Source organism: Chenopodium album, chromosome 15 (assembly GCF_948465745.1).
Source record: "Chenopodium album chromosome 15, dcCheAlbu1.1, whole genome shotgun sequence".
In the NCBI taxonomy this organism is placed as follows: Eukaryota; Viridiplantae; Streptophyta; class Magnoliopsida; order Caryophyllales; family Amaranthaceae; genus Chenopodium; species Chenopodium album.
The window spans coordinates 6,621,430-6,640,740 of record NC_137848.1 but is presented as its reverse complement, the minus strand read 5'-3'; the positions used below and the strand labels follow the sequence as shown (position 1 = coordinate 6,640,740).

Genomic DNA, 19,311 nt, shown 5'->3' with positions numbered 1-19,311 from the left:
ATGTTTAAAATTTACAAAGTTCTAGTTGAGGAATCAAAATTCTTACTTGATTAAATCTTGTATTATAAGCTCAAGATGTAATCTTAAATTTTTTGGTGTTTAGAGAGCCACAAGGGTGGAGATGAGAATCAATCTTAAGATCTCACAATATCAGAAGAGAAGGTCTAACCACTTGAACTACCCGCACTTTCATAATCTTAAGTTTTACAAATAACATCCGATATTGTAAAATTTATCAAATATAACGTAAAAAATAAATAAATAAATAAATAAATAAAAATTAAAAAAAAATAATAAAAAAATTGAAGCTTCATCACTTCCTTAATCAGAATTTGATGTTAGATTAGTCATGTGCAAAAGTTAAATTGGAGTAGATGCCAAAACTTCAATAATGTTACAAATGGTTAGTCTAAAATATTTGAGTCTGGACTCGTTTATATACATCAATCTTCAATCTATGAAGAAGTACGGAGTAGAAAATTTCATAACCTTTACAGCACCAAAAGATCTTATAAATTTACACATGACAAAAAGATTAAAATGTTTTTTCATTAGCTTTTTACATGGAACCAAAGATTTTCTTTACATTCTAAAAATATTAGCAAACTATTCAGCTATGCTAAACTGTACAAATGATGAACAAGCAGATGAAGAGGGGGAAAAAAGTTTTAAATAAGAATAAAAACACCTGCTGTAAATGCACAATTATGAACAAATTTGCCTCCATTCCTCGTCTTGGCATCCCATCTACCATATGAAGAGGACGGAAAATCTTGCATGAATCCGATATCTAGAGAAGCATGAAAAGCCCAAGCCAGCCATTAAACACAGATATTTAAACAGATTCAATCTAATCTGCAAGAAATGCATTGACATATGACAGATACAAGAAAGTATGATGATAATATCACCAAAGAGGATGGGAGATGAGGTGTACTAGGTGAGGAGTTAAGATGATATAAGTACTTTGCCGGGGTTAGGGTTGGGTCCTTTGACTTTAAAAAGCCAGAGTCAGGTCTTATGTTTGGATGGAAGTCATAACATTTTAGAAATAAGAGTTGAATCAAAGTTTGGACAATGTTATACCCTGTTATTATCATCTAGAATCCTGCACTGCAAGTATGAAAACCAATACTGATACTGTACTATGGGCACTATGCGTCATTAAATGATAAAATGCAATTGAGCCATTTGTCAAGAGTTTTACGAGTCCATTTGTTTGCTGCAAATTTAAAATGAAAAAAGTGAATCAATTGAACCTACAATATATGTAGTAAAATACTTGATTTGGCTACTTCAAGAAGCTTTTTCATTTTGGTTAAAAGTCATTTATCAAACACCAAAAGCCACCAACCACACCTCTAAAGACACAAAAGTAGGGAATTTACCAAGTCTTGGGGCAAAACTAGGAAAAAGAAAGAAATCCATATCCCATTGAAGTATCCAAATAGCTTCTTAGAGCTAAAGAAATTTTATATTTGGATTTGTTTCAATGGCATCAGGTTGGAAATGATTTCTTTGTAGATCTGTTTAAATGAAACCTGAGATTTCCATATCACAGAGAAGACTGTTTTGTATTTAACAAATAAAATAAAATAAAAAAGAAAGAAAGAAGAACTAAAGTTGAATAAGAATTCAAAGTTAATATTTGTTGAGTACGATGACAATGATCCTTGGACAAGGAAGTTAAATTTTAGGCAACTGAGGTAAATATTGTTGTTTTTACAGAAGTTTAATGAACATAGTGAAAACTAGGAAAATCTATAATTTCTTAGAAAGAACAAGTACCAATGAGGCAATGAAGTATACAAACAGCTACTTGGATGAAGGATGAACCCAGCAACGAACGTTGACTTTCATCCAAAAGGGACTTAATATATAACTCTTAATTAAAAGAACCTAGCTCTTGACTTTTGGCAAAGTTCAGGAATTGATTATGGTCTTAACTCACTAGGAGTGTGCTTTGAACACTAGTGACAGCACCAAATATCTAACTGCATAGGATCGTTCTCCTGAGACATGACAGAGATGATCCAATGAGTTGCCAAGCTAGTGCCCATAAAACTAATAGAGTCCTGTTGCTGACTAATTCATATATGCTTAGGACAGGTTCAACCAAAAGAGTGAGTGGATTACACAGTAGAGGTTTCAAATCCCCCCCCCCCCCCCCAACCCCACAAAAAAAAAAAAAGAAATAAATAAATAAAGCCCCACTAAGAACTGGCTAAGTCTGGGAAATTGATTCTCTTTCAAATGGGATTATTTGCTAGACCAAATTAGGTCCTCATTCCTAAGGAGCCCAACTCAAGGAATCTTGTTCAGCATTTATATAGATGAGGAAAACTTGAGGAACCTTACCTAGCATCTGCATTGATGTTGTTAGCCTCACAATCAATACACAGATCAACGCCAATACTGAGCCCATCTATGAATCGTCTCAACCATTTGTGGGAACAAGGCACTAACACTGTCATTGATGAGATCTTGGAAAAAGTGTATGCTGGCTTCATCATCCAGGTCCAACCGGAACTTCTCTTGCAGCTAGAAACATCAATGGAAACTTTAGAACTTGGTAAGGAAATTACCATCAGGTTGATCCACACAGTAAATGGAAACAATTGTTACCTTAAGAATACCCTTTTCAGGATCCGAGGCAATGTCAGGAATATTAGAACCCGCCATCAAATGGAACAAATTCAAAATTAAGTTGCTGGATTTGCGAAGAATATTATACGCTTCACAACAGTATTGCTTGAATCTTGTGTAGTATTGACTGAAAGAACAAAATAAATAGTGTAAATTTTTAACCCCTGATTAAAAAATATTGATGCATAAAGTTCAACCTAAAGCGACAAAAAATATATAGCAAAGCAGCAAACTAAATTTGTAGGCCAATTTGACAATGGAACCAAAAAGAAGGCCACCAACACAAGACAGCTATTGCATGTGTTTGCATTTGATTGGTTTTACTGGCATTAAATTAATTTGCACTTGTAAAAAAGATGTAATTTATACCTTTCAGCTCCACCCATTGCCTCAACCATTTCTTTACAAAGTTTCATTGGTGGTGGAAATGGTTTAGGGTCTCGACCTAATATGAAGCCAAAATCTACATGAAACAGTCGTCCATCATCTCTCAAGAGAAGATTATCTAGATGCCTACAAAGCAAAAATATCAATAAATTTATAACCCATAAAAAAAAAAATATATATATATATATATATATATATATATATATATATATATATATATATATATATATATATATAAAAAAAAGAGGTAACGAAAGAGAAACATCAACAGAAAAAGTACCAAGTCACTGAATGTACAACACAGGATAGGACAACCTGAAATAATTACAGTGCCCCAAAGCTTAGGGTTTTACTGTTTAAGACTTCTATATTCAACGTAAAAAAGGGAACAAACAAAATCTTCATTAAGGAATAATTTAATCTTTTATGCTTCCAACAGCTTCTTGTCGAACCAAACTTAGCTGAACAGCCAAAGAAGTTACAGCACTTACAAGAAAGTAGGTATATATCAGCCAAAACCACAAGGAATAAACTAGTACATGAAAAAAATTTAAAAGCTGGTAATTAATAGCTCAGGCTGTAATAAAATTTTTTAAAGCTGATAAATTACCTATCTCCGACGCCAAGGATATATGTGATAACAGAATAACCAGCACAACTCTTAATAAACGTTTCAAGACAGGTAGCAGTTATTCCAAATGGTCCCTCTTCATCAGGATGAAATTTCTGCAGAAAACCAATGATACTGCGATGTTCCGAAAGAATCTGGACATCAAACAGAATAGACTTTTTAAATAGGTTTCAAATTTCAAGTAACAAAACCCAGAGCCTTACGAAATGCAGGAAAACACTGTAGACACTGAAAGTTTGTCAATTGTAGGTGTCAAATTCATGTAAAAATAAGGAGATTATATCACACAAATATGTGACAATAACTTTACGACCCCAGAGAATATGTGATAACTTTATTATCCTCTAACCTACAACTCTCTATATAAAGAGGATTGCTTAGGGTTTAGGAGGCTCAAATAGAACAAAAAGTCACATAGAACCCATCTCCTCCCTACCACCAAACATGCAGGCACATAGTATGGAATAAGTCAACAAGGCCCTGTACTATATAATTATGTATCAAAACCCTAGCCTTTCTAGAGAGAGAAATCAATAGATCTATGAGAGTTGTAACCCCACGAATTATCAATAAATATATTGTTTGCGTATATTTTTGCGCCTTTTTATTTTTATATTGCAGGTTTAAACTATTATGGTTTACAAACACGCAAGTAATACAAAGACATACAGAATAAGCATATTGCCATGCTCCTCGGCCATAGGGAAAAAAACATGGGAAGATTTAATACCTGAGCTAAAGAACGCGATGGTATAAATTCCATCATGCCTTCATCTTGCCCAGTTGCTAAGACTCTATATGGAGTAAGGTGGAGGTCGAGATTCTCCAATTTAAGCAATCGATCCATGAGAGAGACCATTTGAATCACCTACAAAATAATAAGTAACATCACAATATAAGAATGAAACAGCAAAACAATAATTCCTCCAAAATAGTACATACATTATAAGCTTCATATATCAGTTAAAGGTTTAGAATAAAATAGAACTGTAGTATACCAATTGGTCTTGCCGCATATCATCTCCCTTCTTAAATATAATTTTACAGCTTTCTCCGCTAGATGTTCGGAAAGTCAGACGTAACGGATGCAACTGACTTTTAAATAATCCACACTCATTTGGCAAAATCCCGGTAATGAGCACTTTGGGATGCAACGGAGATCGTATTGGCTTCATCACCAACACAAGCATGTCAGTATTAAACAAAAGAGGCAACTGCTAGCTTTGACATGGGTACATTAATCGCAAGGCTTCAAAGATTATAAATTAGAAGCTCTGCCAAGAAATTAAATTCATACCTCATCAAAATAGGCAAGCTCACAAAGAAGACCTGAAAGAAGCTGTCTAAGCTTTTGCATTTTCTTTTGTGTACTACCACGCACATTTCGAACATCCCTCATTATAGAACCCAGCTGAGCTGTCAATTCTGTTTCACGAACCAAACTTTGCCACAACTTGAATCCATCCTCCCCTCCAGTATCAGCAGTTGATAGCTGCAAGCACATAGATGATAAAGGGTAATTACAACCAGCCAGAAGAATACAAAAACTTGCTTACCAGTTACCACATTGTAACAACGGTCTACAAAATAATGTAGCACATAATCCCACTGACACATACATTCAATAATATCTAAATACTTTCTTGTTTTTTAGTTGCACTATTTGGAGTTTCACGATTGCAAATGCGAAACTTCGGACATTAATATCTTTAATTCGAATTTAGTAAAAAACTTTTTAAAAAAGTGATATTAGAAAAGCATAAAACAAGACAAATCTAATAAGATCTCACACGACTATATTTTTTCTTACTGATAAAGCACAAAAGATGGTCAGAGAGGGATGTGAATGAAAAAGTCCAAAAGGTCCGATTAAAAATAAAAAGAGGATTTATATTACATAGCTCATTTCCTGAAACTTAACTCACTTTCTTAAGGAGAACGCCAATAATTTCTAGGTCTTGTAAATTGCACATAATTAACACAACCAGCTTACAGATACTACATCAGTCACAGAACAAGCATTTCTTTCGACTATACTTCAAATCTTAAATAATTAAAAGCACATATATCTTTGGTACAGCCATACACGTCTTTCAAGAACTGCTAGCGTAGATTTCTACCAAAGCCACATATTTAGGATGGTTACATAAATGCAAAGATTTTCACAAAAGGAACTTCATATAAATCATAACAAGGTATTCTTTCCAATCACCAATTTTCTGTAACTTTATACTTCGTAGTAAATCATATGAAGACAGCTCATATATATATGGCTATTTGTGCAAAAACTGTATGATTACAAAGCATTTGACTATTCTCACAACAAGAAATGCCTACCTTCATATTCTCTTCCAGCATTTCGTGAGTACAATAAAAGCGCTTTGCATATGCCGGATCATGTAGTTCCACAGCCACATACCAGCGAAGAAAACTAGCCAACTCAATATTTCGCAGGGCTGCAAATAGATTTTCAAATCATGTCAACAATCCATAATAGAAACATAATCCATAGAACTAAATTGAAGGACGAGAAAGTACAGCGCTGCACAAGGAATTGAGAAAGGTGTGATCTATCTGAGCGCTCAAAACGAAGGGCCTGGACTAACTGAAGAAGGTAACACTGCAGTTCATCATCATCAGCTCTTTCAAGAACACTCACAGCATAAGCACGAACCTGTTAAGAGACATCAATTACGCTTAATCAATCAAAGCCTTAATCCCATAAGTGGAATCGGCGACATGAACCAAAAGTGATTATTCCGTGTAGTCATCGACAAAAAATTTCCTCCTCATCTAGGGATGTCAATGGGGCGTCTACTTGACCTGCCCCATCCCCGCCCATCCCCGCTATGGGTGATGGGGCGGGGGTAGATTTTAAATTGTACCCGCTCCATCCCCACCCGCCCCACTTTGTACCCGCCCCACTTTGTACCCGCCCCATCCCCACCTAACACCCACATTTATATATCTTTAAAAACAAAATTATATACTTTTATACTATTTTATAAAATAATTACGTGAAATAAAATATTAATTATAATACTTTGTACTACACTTATATTATAAACAAAAACGTGAGTAATATTAAGAATTTTTTTTTTATTGTAATCCGTATTAATTATGTTGGATTGTGTATTTGAAAGGCGGATATTAGGCGAGTCTTGGGTGGGGATTAGGCGGGTTTTTGGTGGGGACTATGCGGGGGTGCATATCCAAGTGGGGGGGGGGGGGGCGGGGATGGTTTGGAGTTGTACCCGCCGAGGCGGAGATGGGGATGAATTTTGAACCCGCCGCGGGGATGGGGATGGGGATGAAAATATTAGGTGGGGATGGGGATGGGAAGGCCAACATCCGCCCCGCCTCGCCCCGCCCCATTGACATCCCTAGCCTCATCCTCATGCAAATCCATATACTTCATATTCCCAGCTTCTTCCAACCAAGTCAATTTCGGTCTCTCTCTCTGCCCGTTTAACCCCTCTATGGTCCCACTCTTCCACTCTTCGTTCAATTACGCTTAATGTTGCTCACTAATGTAAGTAGAAAAAAATATTAAAAAAAATAATAAAAACAGAAAAATAAATAAATAAATATGGGCTGCAAACACCCAATCTCCCCTATCCCAAATGAAAGAGGGACAAGGTAATAAGATGATAAAAGAAAAACAAAAGGAACCACCCTATGTGTGTAGTACCACAAGAATGCATCAACATCAAGAGAGACCTAGAGACCTAGAGTATATCTGAAAAAAGGCAGATATTGTTTTAACTAAATCTATATATCTAAACAAATCAACTATTGGCATCACTGACCTCTTCACTTTCAAATACAGGAGACAGCAGCTCTAGTGCATCACAGACATCTATCATCTCCCATCTTCCCATCAGTTCAACTGTCTGCTTCGCTTCCTGAATATGTATCAATCACACCAACACTGAGACTGATTAATTCTTACTATACTATAGTAGAATGTGGCAATCTAAAGATAGAACATCAGATTAACACAAGCCACAGATCCCAGCGTCCTGACCTGTAAATCACTCCATTCAACACACCTAAGAAACTTTGTGAGAGCTTTCTTCTCTGACATCAGTGAGAAACGAAATTTCCACAGAAGCTGCTTTTCATCTCCACTAAGAGTCCTTGTTGGTGGGTATTTTAATATCCTTTGTATTGCTCTTAATGTAAAGAAACAGAAAAATTGTTATAAACCTTTTTTATTTTGTTATGAAGGGTGTATAAGAAGAGCAATAGGTAAGAAACCCAAAAAAAAGTAAGAAAAAGCATGTATAATTAATACATATAAATGCACATTTTTACCATGTGTGTCAACAAAAAAAGGGACATAGAAGCACAGTGCTGCAAACTTTCAAATGTGCATAGTATACATTATGGCCAAGTATCAGAATGAAAATACAGAAGAATTATTTTGCAAGCAACAATGCCAACCACTACCTCCGTTTCATATTTTTTGCAACTTTTGCCAAAAATGGAGACTAGACATTATTTGCAACTAATGTTTTCTTTCCTTTTTAGGTTGTCATTTCTCTCTATCTGCGAAGCTCGGACTCGGCCAACCACCCAGCCGTACCGGTGTCGACACGACGCGACCCGGGTGCGGACACGGAATCTGTGTCGAACCCTTGGGTGAAAAAGTGGACTCGTCAATCTGAACCCTAGATCTAAAATAGAAGGACAGATTCACCAAACCAAGAGCCTAAACCTTAGGGTTTTTGATCGAAAGTGAAAAACGAGCAGTCCGACACCAAGAAGTTGCCGGATTTCTTTGCCGGCGACGGGAAACTGGTTCTTTGAGTCTCGAACATTCAACTTCAACTGCAATTTCTGTTTTCTTTTATTTATTTTTTTAACGTGGTTGGGGTAGGCAGTCTTGAAAATTGAAATAGTGAATGTGGGGGTGGGTGGAAAACTCACGTGATTTATTTACTGTTTCTTTCTTTTCTTTTTTACAGTACTTCTTTTATATTTTTTTTAAAGCTGAACAATAAATACTACTCTAAACTTCTACTTTGACCTATTTTTACTTACCTTAAACTCTAATTTCTTTAAAAAAAATTGCCATGTCCCCGAGTCCAAATTTAAAATATGGACTCTTTTAAAACGTGTCCGCGGATCCTTAATTTTATAATATTCCGAGTCTGACACTTGGACCCATACCCGAGTCCGACACTTGGACCCATACCCGAGTCCGACATTCCTTGCTCTCTATCTCTCTCCTCATCACATATTCACATGCATTCCTATCTTTCTCTCTCTATCTTACACTCACAAACAAATTTTGCCTAGGAGTCCGTGCACCCTTTAAGTTGCAAACAAAGTGAAACAGAGGTAGTATATCTTTAGGTTCTTCAGCTGCAAGCCAGATTCAGATGCTATATGGTTATGGCAGTGAGGGTGCAAAACAAAATTTCCTGCCTTGAGGAGGGAAGAACAGCTATGAAGCATTGGAAGTATCACAATATCTTCCTTTTCAGAGCAACATGTATTACAAAGACTCATACACTTGACAATAATATCCAGATATCAAAACTTACTTCCTTTCAATAGAGCTTGGTTTCAGATCTCGATCAATAATACCACGAGTTAAGCTTCTAGCAAGTTTTATTTGCTTGTGTTCAGAAGGATTTATCTTTCCCACTTCGGGATCCCACACAGTAACAAATTCATTTGCACCAATTGGGGATGGTAAAAACACATTTGGCCCAGATTCCTGCATATGAAGAAAGGAAACCATACCAACTGTTATTTAAGGGTACAGTCATATTCCTTATACAATAACAAAGTCTTAGTCCCAAAATGATTTGGGGTCGGCTAACATGAATCGTAATAAGGAACCATCCAAAAAGGAAAAAGAGCATAGAAAAACAATCGATTGAATAAAAGTTGGGAACAAATGTGTAAAGTGATAAACAGAAAGAATATACAAATAAAATTTACGAGTGAAAAAAAACAATTAAAATCTCATAAACTCAACACTCTTACTATAGGAAACCACAATGTGATTTTTAAAAACCAAAAGACATAATAGCTTCTTTAGGCCGTTATGAAGATGAAACTATCAAGATTAAAGTTGCCTCAGAGCCCAAAAACTAACAAACAGTAATGTACAAGACTACTCGTTCAGCTTTAACAGTCAAAAGGAACATCAGAATTTATTGAACAGCTAACAAAAATTTCAAGCTCTTAAATAATAATAGCAAAATCCCTTGAGAGAAATCCAACAAAGCAATGACAAGCAACAAGCATAATTAAAAAGCAAAGAGCTGATATTTCGTGATTTACTTTTTTTTTTTTTTTCCATTTTTAATATAATATATTGAGGAAGTGCCGGACTCCACCACTTTCATGAATATAAAAAATGTCACAGCCTTTAGTTTCTCTTAAAATATACTTGTATATTGTTAAATTTATACAAAAAAAATAAATTTTGAAAATATGAAATGTACTTGGCACTTGGGGATATCAATATCTAATAATTTATGTCAATGTAGTTTGAGAGAGATCAACCGGCCAAATTAAACCTTGAAAAATATGGGTGCCTAATATATAATGTAAAACTGGCAGGAGTATATGTCACATGGAAAGACGAATTTTGGGGCACAACAAGGAATATATCAATTCACAAGAGTGTAAGACAAGACAATATTTCCAAACCATAATTGTATTCTTCCAACAAATTAGTTGTGTTACTGAGAAAGGAATGCAACATCCCCAAACAAGTTTTAAACTGGAAAAGGCAAGCTTATAGACATGTAATTAATTTGCCATTCCAGCCCACCATAGCAGAATTCTGTCAATAGAAGACAGTATCATTCAGTAAGAAGACTTACAGAGCTTCAAGCAAAGAACGAAACTCCGGACAATATGACATAGTAATAACAAAAGGGATGAAAACAAAAGTCAGCACTAAGGATTTTTACCTGGAAGACAACCTGATGCTCGAAACTGCAAAAATCAACAACAATATATAATTGGGAACTCTTGCTTCCACAACTTTCACGATCCTTGATCTTCTCCATTGCTTTAAATGTGAGCCGATCTAGCCAATCAACACGTGGAATTTGTCCCCTTTCATATTTATTCATAAGTTTCTCCAGGCGCTCCAACTCCCCCCGCTCATGCCTTGGTACCTATAAGATCAGGTTTTCCACTAAGCAATATAAATTCTGTAGATTGTCAACTTCTTACAGAAAAAAACAATACAGCATGTGACTTATACAAATCAGAATAAAATCGATAACCTTTCCAGGTGTGGAAGAAGGAAATGCTCCGTCAGCTTCTTTCCCCAGCCAAAGCCTGAGTTTTTGCTTCCCAGTTCTAAGTTGCTTCTTGCTGTTAAAAAGAAGAATGGTTGCTCCACCAATAAGCCCTTCCTCTTTGCAACAAGAAACATCCCATACCTACATTTTGAGAAAAAGCAACAAGCAAACAGATCTCACGTAAATGATAAGAACACCCACGGCATATTAAAATGAAATGCATACTTCTCCAAAGAACCAAAGGGAGAAAACAGAATAACCATTTAACCACCAAACCTAAAAGACTAAGTGCAACAAAGGAAATTTGACCTAATGAAAAATAAAGCAATGCATTTAGAAATTCAACAATGAACGAACTTGCAAGCTATGACTATAATGATTGACCTTCAAAAGAGCTAAAACTTAGTAGCATCATTACACAAACTAATGATGTGTAATATTCAAAACAACGTGCTGGGTTGATCCTAAACAAAAGACTATGGCAAAGCCTGGAAGGACACGAATCCTTGTTACATTTGACTTAAAAGCAAAAAGGTACAAACTAGATAATATAAATCTGCAGTTCTCATTTAAGGTTCCTCAAACGCCAATGCATACACAGAATATAAAAGCATGCACTTATGCATTAAAGAGGAGAAGGTGAGAAACTTAGTATGACAGCAACCATACCACAATAACAATTTTCCTTAAAACCAATCAAGTGTGCAAATTGGAAGGTCTAAATTACCGTGAAAGAAAGTTGCGAGTGAGCAGTGAGGTCTCGATATTTAGTACTCAATGTGATTAGCTCACTCCAGCAAAAAGATTGTCCAGATTCCACCCTACAAGAGCATTTAAAATCTTAGTAATTCAGATTTGCAGTTTAGCTCACAGAGAAAGGTAACAGAACAATGTGCATAAACATCAAACAGAATGCAATATTGCTTCGCATCTATTAGAATAAGCTATTAAAAAAAAGGTTTGGAAAATAATAATAAACTGAGAGTACTCGTTATATAATTCAACAAAACCCGAGAATGACATAAAACCCTAGAAAGTAAATATACGTTCAGCTCTCATCTTATTTTATTGCCTAGAGCCAATAGTATATCACCCTTTAAAAAGCAATGAGTTTTAATCTAAGGTACAGAGACTGGCAGTTCACAAAAGTAAGCAAATGAAGGCTATTCGATGACAAAGAATAGCAACAAAATCACATCATACTTATATCAGAGGTTGTCCAAACCAGTTGGCAAATGCCAACAAGATCATTGCTAACTGAATCTCCCTACTAAATAACTTGCAGAATAATCCACCAAATGACCAAAATTTTCATATCAATAACATATCAGAAGGCTCATCATCTTTTCTCACCAAGCATACAAGACATGTCAGTCAGGACAGCAAGCCAAACATGTAGATGGACTTCAATATGTAGTGACATCAACGGTTCAAGATCCCGAGGCAAAGAAGCAAAGCAATAAAGCAACACATGCCCCAATTGGAGTTCATGTGCGCTGAGCCAAGCTACACAGCCAATTTCCAGGCTCCCAGCATAGTAAGATGCATCTATCCAAGAATAGCATGGTATGCCATGACTATTGACATGGTCATATACAGATGCAGTTTCACATGATTAGCTTCTTTTCAAAAAAAAAATGAACGGAGTTTTGACATAATTTATTCGCAGCCTTTAAGAAGATTCAGAACATAATTTGAGAAATAATTGTAAACAGAATTAATTCTGTGTAACTATGGAAGATTAGTTCAAAGAATACTGGAATGTTTTTGTAGTAATTGGTTAGGGATGTTGGAGCTTAAAATTAAGGGTGTATATAATATAGACTAACAAATGTTTCTCTACGGTATCAATGCAACATTACAGGTCATTCTATAGTATTCAACACAACATCAAGTGGAGCTTCAACATCCCTATGCAAATTTTTGTAACATAAACCAAATTTGTAATACTGATGAAGATGACTATAAAGACTTAAATTTTGTATCAGAGATTAAGACAGTCAAACCTGGTTCTCATAGGAAGTCCAAAAGGAGCACCATCGACGTACAAGGCACATTCGACAAAAAGCTCTCCCCTCCTCTCCTCAGCTGCATAACCAGTGTCTACAGCAGCTTTAATAAAAAACACACAGACAATGCTCGCAATCGTTACAATAAACCCCACCAAAATCACTTATCAAACAACTTTTACTTGCTTCCGCAAATATATCCATAATCTCAAAGCAAATACAAGTTCTAAATTGTATCATAATAATTAATAAATATGCCTTGCATTGAGCTTTAAAATTGTATCATAATCCAAAAAGGAATGAAATTTTTCAGGCTTCTTCTATGAATAAAGGCAGTAATTTAGACAGGATTTGATGTTTGATCAAAGAACTCATTTCCGCTCCTAATACTTTAACCAACTAACCTAGTTCGCATACACAACTTGATTAAGATGGGTACTCCAATTTCCACACAAAAATAGAAATTCAACAAATTTGACTGAAGTTTAGCAATTGAATTCTGCAATTAAATAATCTAATTGGAAGAAAATTACAAACAAAAAAAAATAATAACAAAAATAAACAAATATAGAATTATGTACCTGAAGTTGAAGATTTGAGAGGGGGCAAAGTACCTTCCAAACGATCAATTCGGAAGGTAACAGGAAGATTAATATCGCAAGATAAGAAGAATCTGAACTCGTTTCCGCTCATCCTTTGCTATATTGTTCAGTGAATTTGAAAAGCATATAATTAATTTTGGAAATATTATCTTCGATTGAATTATGATCTTCCCCAATTTGAATCCCAGAAATTAAATTAAAGGAAATTTATTCGAATCAGAAACCCTAATTTACTGCGTCGCCTGAGATTATCTGTTATTGCGTGTCTATTGTCTGTATTTTAGATTAGAATTAGAATATGGTGCGAGTATTTGTTGAGTGTAATTCAGAATTGGGGAAATTTGTTTGAGTTCATTTTGAGGAGTTAGGAGTACCAGCATTATTAGAATTTTTTTTTTGACAGAAGCATTATTAGAATGTTTCTAAAGTAGAAGCACCCTAAAACTACCATCACTTTGATAGTTACATGACTTAGATCAAATATATTACTTTGTTTTTTTAGTTGATACGTTTTGAATTTAGCACTATTCACACACTTGTATTTGACCATGTTTTGTACTTTATACATAATGAAAAATATAGCCATGTGGGATCGTGATAGATCCGTAGTTAACATCACTTCCAATCAATTCTTTTATTAATGGATTGTGCTTAATTTTAATCTCCATATTAAGGTATTTGACTGTCAAAAAGTTATCTTTATTCTTCAAATTTTCTTTGGTAACATCAAACTGGCAAAATTTTTATATTTCTCTTTGGTACATTGCAAAAAAATATACTTCTTCCGTTTTTTTTAGTTGACACCGTTTGGCTTTTACACTATTCACAAACTACACTTTAACTCGCTTTTGTGATTTATAGATACAATACAATATAGTCATGTGGGATCTTGTTTGAATCGTCTATATGTATATTTTATTGGAAAATGATAAACATAGCCCTTAGGGCATGTATAAGGAGCTAAAAAAGGAAATATTAAGGTTAACTTTACATTAATCACACCGATTTGCGCGTGATTTTGTCATGAATTCTCAACTTAAATCCATTTTAAAAAGTATATTTAATGCTTAGGGCTATGTATATATCATCACCCTATTTTATTAATATCTATTTTTTATAATTTTACAGTGTTGATAATTGAAGTTATTAAGCATTAAAAACATGTGTTGGCAAGCGTGATAATGGAAAGGTGTCAACTAAAAAAACAGAGGAAATATTATTTTTATTAACCTTGTATTATTAATTACCAAAGATAATAACTATTTTATTTAAATCATTAAACATGGTTAGATTTTATTAATTAAATTATTTTAAAAATAATGAAAAAAACCAATCTTCCTCTCCACCGGCACCACCTCCGTCCCCTTGCCAGTACCCACACCTCCTCCCCCAATGTCAACGCCTAACGACGACTAGCCTATCCCCTCCTTCCCTACCTCGCCTCCTACCCCACCGAAAATCCCTATAAACCCCTCCCCCACCCCGAAACCCCCAGCTGCACATCCCCCCACCATCGAAAACCCTAGTTAGCCCTCCCCTCACCCTCGAAAACCCTAACCGGCCCTCCCCCACACTCGAAAACCCTAGCTACCACGACACGAATAAATCGGGTTAGTGACAAGGTTTACGACACAATTAATTTAATAGGTTAACATAGCACAACACGTCTAATTAAACAATTTAGGTTAGTATTAAGAATTCCAACAAACTAACATGAATCAACTTGGTTATGGAAAAATAAACAATAAAATACTCCACATGGAATTTATAATAAATATTTTGAATGGGACTAACACTTTTACTTATGACATGACAACGCAATACGAACTAAGCATGAAAAAAGCGGGTTAGTGTTAAAAGTTTCCCACATGTTAGTTAACACATGTCAACATGACATGAGACGTTGATTAAATGAGTTGGGTTAGAATTGAGATCCTCTAACCCTTTTAACTTTAAACACAAATACAAGAATGACACAACACGACACGTTATAGAAAAAATTGTAAACTATGGTACAAACCTTGGTTCAAATATACAAGTAATTGTTAATACCGAGTTAACTAAGAAGGATCTAAAATAACATATGAAATCAACTAGACCATGTCCCACTACTACAACTTTGTGTTTAGTGTAAATAACAAAAAAATATCATCCATTAATTTCTTTTTAGTAGGACGTTATACTTTCAGGCGTCTACTCCTTCATTCGTCAAAGAAATTCCTTGCAATGTTACCCAAATTTAGTTGAATTCATAACGTGAACTGCTAAACAATGCTCCCATTTTACAGGGCATCGCTACCTTTTTGACATGGAAGGAAGATATTGCCCTTTGTGTAAGTTGTAGTATATAATGGTATAATATCATTCCCGATCCCTCCACTTACTACCATGTGGTAAAAAAAAAATCCCAACACCACCACATCCGACCCCACCATATTCGATCTACCACCTTATTTGATCTACCATAGGAAATTTTAAGTGGATCCACCTAGATTGATCCAAATTTTTTGGACGGATGTCGATTTTTTTTTTTGATTAATTAATCAAATCTATTACTGTAATATTTGTATTATTATTATAATTTTTATTATGATTATTATTATTTTTGTGATTAATTGAGTAATTAGTATTAGTATTTTTATTGTTGTTGTGATCAATGTTGTGGCTCTTTTTGTTTTTTTATTTTACTTTTTTTTTTTTTAAAATTTTAGAGAGATGAAATGAGAGTGAAGTTACGAGAGGGTTGTTGTTTTAAAAATGAGAAATAAGTGTTGTGAGTGTCGTGAATATTTATTTACGAGGGGTAAGTATGGAATTTCATATTAAAATACGAGCGGTGCCGTGTAAAATGCGAGCTTTCAACAACCCTTTTTAATAACTTGTAAGATTGCCAAATATTTCCTGTTACATCAATGGATCTCACAATAAGCTCACAAGTTCACAAATCATAAATTCATAAGTAGAAGTAGAACCTTAGAAATAAACGAACGTATATAAAATGTTTTCAAAAAAACGCGCGCGAAAATCGAACTCTCCCTCCAAAGTTGAACAACAAGCGAAAATCAATCAACAGCAACTTTCGACGAATAGAGAATACGGAAAATCGGATTAAGGTTGGTATATTGGCGTCAATTTTCTGTTAGTACTCATTCTTTAACCTTTTCCCCTAATTTTTCGTTGTTGAAGAGCTTCTGAATTATGCTAAATTCAATGTTTCGTGATAACGGGATTGTCTAGGGTTTGATGTGAATTTTTTGTGATAATTGGATGGTTTAGTAAGTTACTTAGTAATTTATTTGGTTTAGTAAGTTACTTAGTAATTTATTTGGTTCAATTTTTTGATTGATTAGTTAATAATTACAAACACTGAACTTGTTTAAGAATTAGGGCTTGGTTTTGGTTTATCAAATAAAACCAGTGATTGATTGAGGTGATTGTGTGAATTAGTATTTAGTGAGTTAATTGTTAATTGAGTTGGTATGATTGTTGGATTGTTTTGATGATGAGCTATTGATGAAAAGATTGGTTAATTTTTTTTTTTTCCCAATTTTATGGTAAATTAGGGATCTCTTAGCGAGGATTGATTATTATGAGATTTGCTGTGGTTTTGCTGTTGCAAATGTGGACTTCCTGTGGATTAGGAGTAATGATTGTTATGAGATGGAAAATTGGAAATGGTCACCCATTGAAGTGTATTACTGTGGTTTATTCATTGTATGACTGTTAGACTCCCCTATCTAAAATAGAAGAATAATTTGTTGAATCAGTCATTTATCTATGTTATACGTGCTAAACTTGTGTTGATTACACGGCAATCACTAATCATCATTAAGTCACAATTTTGATCCCGAATCATGATAGGCTGCAAAAGAACCCAAAGAAAAAAAAAAGGACAGCCAAGAGAAGTATTTCGTATTACTTAGGGATAGATATGTTCAGAAAATTAAATATAAAATCACGAGTTTGATTGAATTATAGGGAGAACAATCAGAAAACTATTGCTTGGTAATTCAACTTTCTACCACTTGCCGGCGATGTGAAATGATTGATTACATCAGAATTAAATGGCATGATTTTCATCCTCGTAGACAATCAAATTTAGTGTGGAAATGGCAAAATTTTTAACGAGACTAAGAAAATTCAGCAATTTGCATTGATTTCTTGAACATACATGCATCATCTTTCATTTTTCAGTCCCTCTGTGTGTATCTTGCTGTGGTTAAGATTGATGATGTGGTTTTCTGTATGATTGTTTTTGATAATGTGCTGCTTTAATGATCAGTGCTTGAACTAACCAAGTCCTTAATATTTGCAGTAGCAATGCAGCTCAGCACAATGGCATACCTCAGAAGGTCTCACATGTCAAAGACTGCTGGGTTTAAGCTTTAATTTGAACAAGATTAGGGCAACATGGAGTAGTGGCTCTTCTAGGCGGGCAGCTGTGTGACAACACTAGAGAGAAAGGGGCGCTTTCGTTTAACATGCTATGGTCTCAACGCCCTTACGAGGTAGTGATGAGTTTCACGCGCTCTAAGCCCGGCCCGGTCTGGCCTGCGCGCGGTTAGGAAGATTGGCCGCAATCTGAGCGGTACCACCCACCCTACGCTACCACTTATAGGCAGCCGTCCGTCCTACAACCGCCCGAAAAGGAACTGCAGTGATCTTGAATAGGGATCCTACAGCAATAAAAAGAATCCCCATAAAAGTACCACTAGATCGAACACCAGTGATTTTGTTTCCGGTCAAAATCTTGGCTAATTGATCGAAATGGGTAGCTCCTGTAGACCCATAGATCATGATGCAATTCAGAAAGCAAAGGGAGAATCTGCTTCTGTTGAAAGGTATACACAATTAGATTCAACTAGAAAGCCTGATTGCCTACACTTGGTTACAGCGGACTGTCATTTGTTAATCTTTGCATCTATGTTGTGCTTGCAGGATTAGGTGGAACACATTTGGCTGTGTTTGGAGTTGAGGGCTATCATTCACTGCCAATCTGCCACTCACTGTTCTTTCTCAAATGATATTGTTCAGTGATAAAGGAGGCGCAGGTACAACTTCATGCGCACATGGTTTCATTTACAATATTGAGGAGGATAGAAATGGTGTTAATGTTGTTCTAAAGTCTCGGAATGGTGGTGCCACATTTTGAAAGCTTTATGGTAACCTTTGTATGAATTAAACTGCATTATTAACTTAGGCATTTAGCTGACATGATAACGTATGAGCTAATTGATAAGTTAATTTCAGCTGTATTGTTGATAACTGATATAATAATAATGAAGTAATGCACAGAGCCATTGTATGGATTTTTTCTGTGTTCAAGATGGGTGATATATCCACTCCTTTCACTCTGAAGATCCCATTTTGTCGGGACCTGTCTGTCTGTTGCTTATTTGTGCCCTTAGCTAGGAAACTAGCATACCTGATGTCATGCTCTCCAAACTTTTTACCCAAAACAGAAGTCAGGATAAATTCAAGGAAAAATTGACATTTGCTACCACCGAAAGCATCATGTGTCACCTTTGCTACCCGTTTAAATTTTTTTTTTTATTTTGCTACCACACAAATCCCTAAAATATATATTTCACTACTTAATGACTAAGGCCGTTACTGTTTCCGTTAGTTGGGTTTAGCCACCATTCAACCACCTTGCAGCCACCCCTCCACTTCACTGCCACCCGTCCCCTCACCTGCCACCCCCTCCCCCCTGCCGGCGCCGGCGCCCCCCACCTACGCAACCAACCCCCCTCCCTTTT

The 19,311-nt window shown here is 35.4% G+C and overlaps 1 protein-coding gene and 1 long non-coding RNA gene across 2 annotated transcripts; one reads left to right on the top strand and one right to left on the bottom strand.

Annotated features, from left to right (window-relative positions):
- Positions 1-379: 379 nt before the first annotated feature.
- Positions 380-13,964, bottom strand: LOC145582818 (phosphatidylinositol 3-kinase, root isoform-like). The gene is made up of 18 exons (XM_081639843.1): positions 13,532-13,964; positions 12,948-13,053; positions 11,669-11,762; positions 10,924-11,082; positions 10,603-10,812; positions 9,217-9,392; positions 7,692-7,839; positions 7,474-7,569; positions 6,203-6,338; positions 6,002-6,120; positions 4,962-5,156; positions 4,663-4,833; positions 4,395-4,532; positions 3,644-3,798; positions 3,016-3,159; positions 2,626-2,773; positions 2,359-2,541; positions 380-790 (listed from the first exon to the last, which is right to left on the bottom strand). The coding sequence occupies exons 1-17, from the start codon at positions 13,641-13,643 to the stop codon at positions 2,404-2,406; spliced, it is 2,445 nt and encodes an 814-aa protein (XP_081495969.1). The 5' UTR covers positions 13,644-13,964; the 3' UTR covers positions 380-790; positions 2,359-2,403.
- Positions 13,965-16,488: 2,524 nt separating this feature from the next.
- Positions 16,489-18,824, top strand: LOC145581735 (uncharacterized). The gene is made up of 3 exons (XR_014099672.1): positions 16,489-16,665; positions 17,868-18,393; positions 18,491-18,824. It is a non-coding gene; the product is annotated as an uncharacterized LOC145581735 (long non-coding RNA).
- Positions 18,825-19,311: the final 487 nt, after the last annotated feature.

Coding starts and splice junctions, on each gene's coding strand:
- LOC145582818 (XM_081639843.1), bottom strand. CDS start 13,643: ATGAGCGGAAACGAGTTCAGATTCTTCTTATCTTGCGATATTAATCTT. Junction 7,840..9,216: donor CCAAGCTCTATTGAAAGGAA/GTAAGTTTTGAT, acceptor CTTTACATTAAG/AGCAATACAAAGGATATTAA. Junction 2,542..2,625: donor CTGAAAAGGGTATTCTTAAG/GTAACAATTGTT, acceptor TGATGTTTCTAG/CTGCAAGAGAAGTTCCGGTT.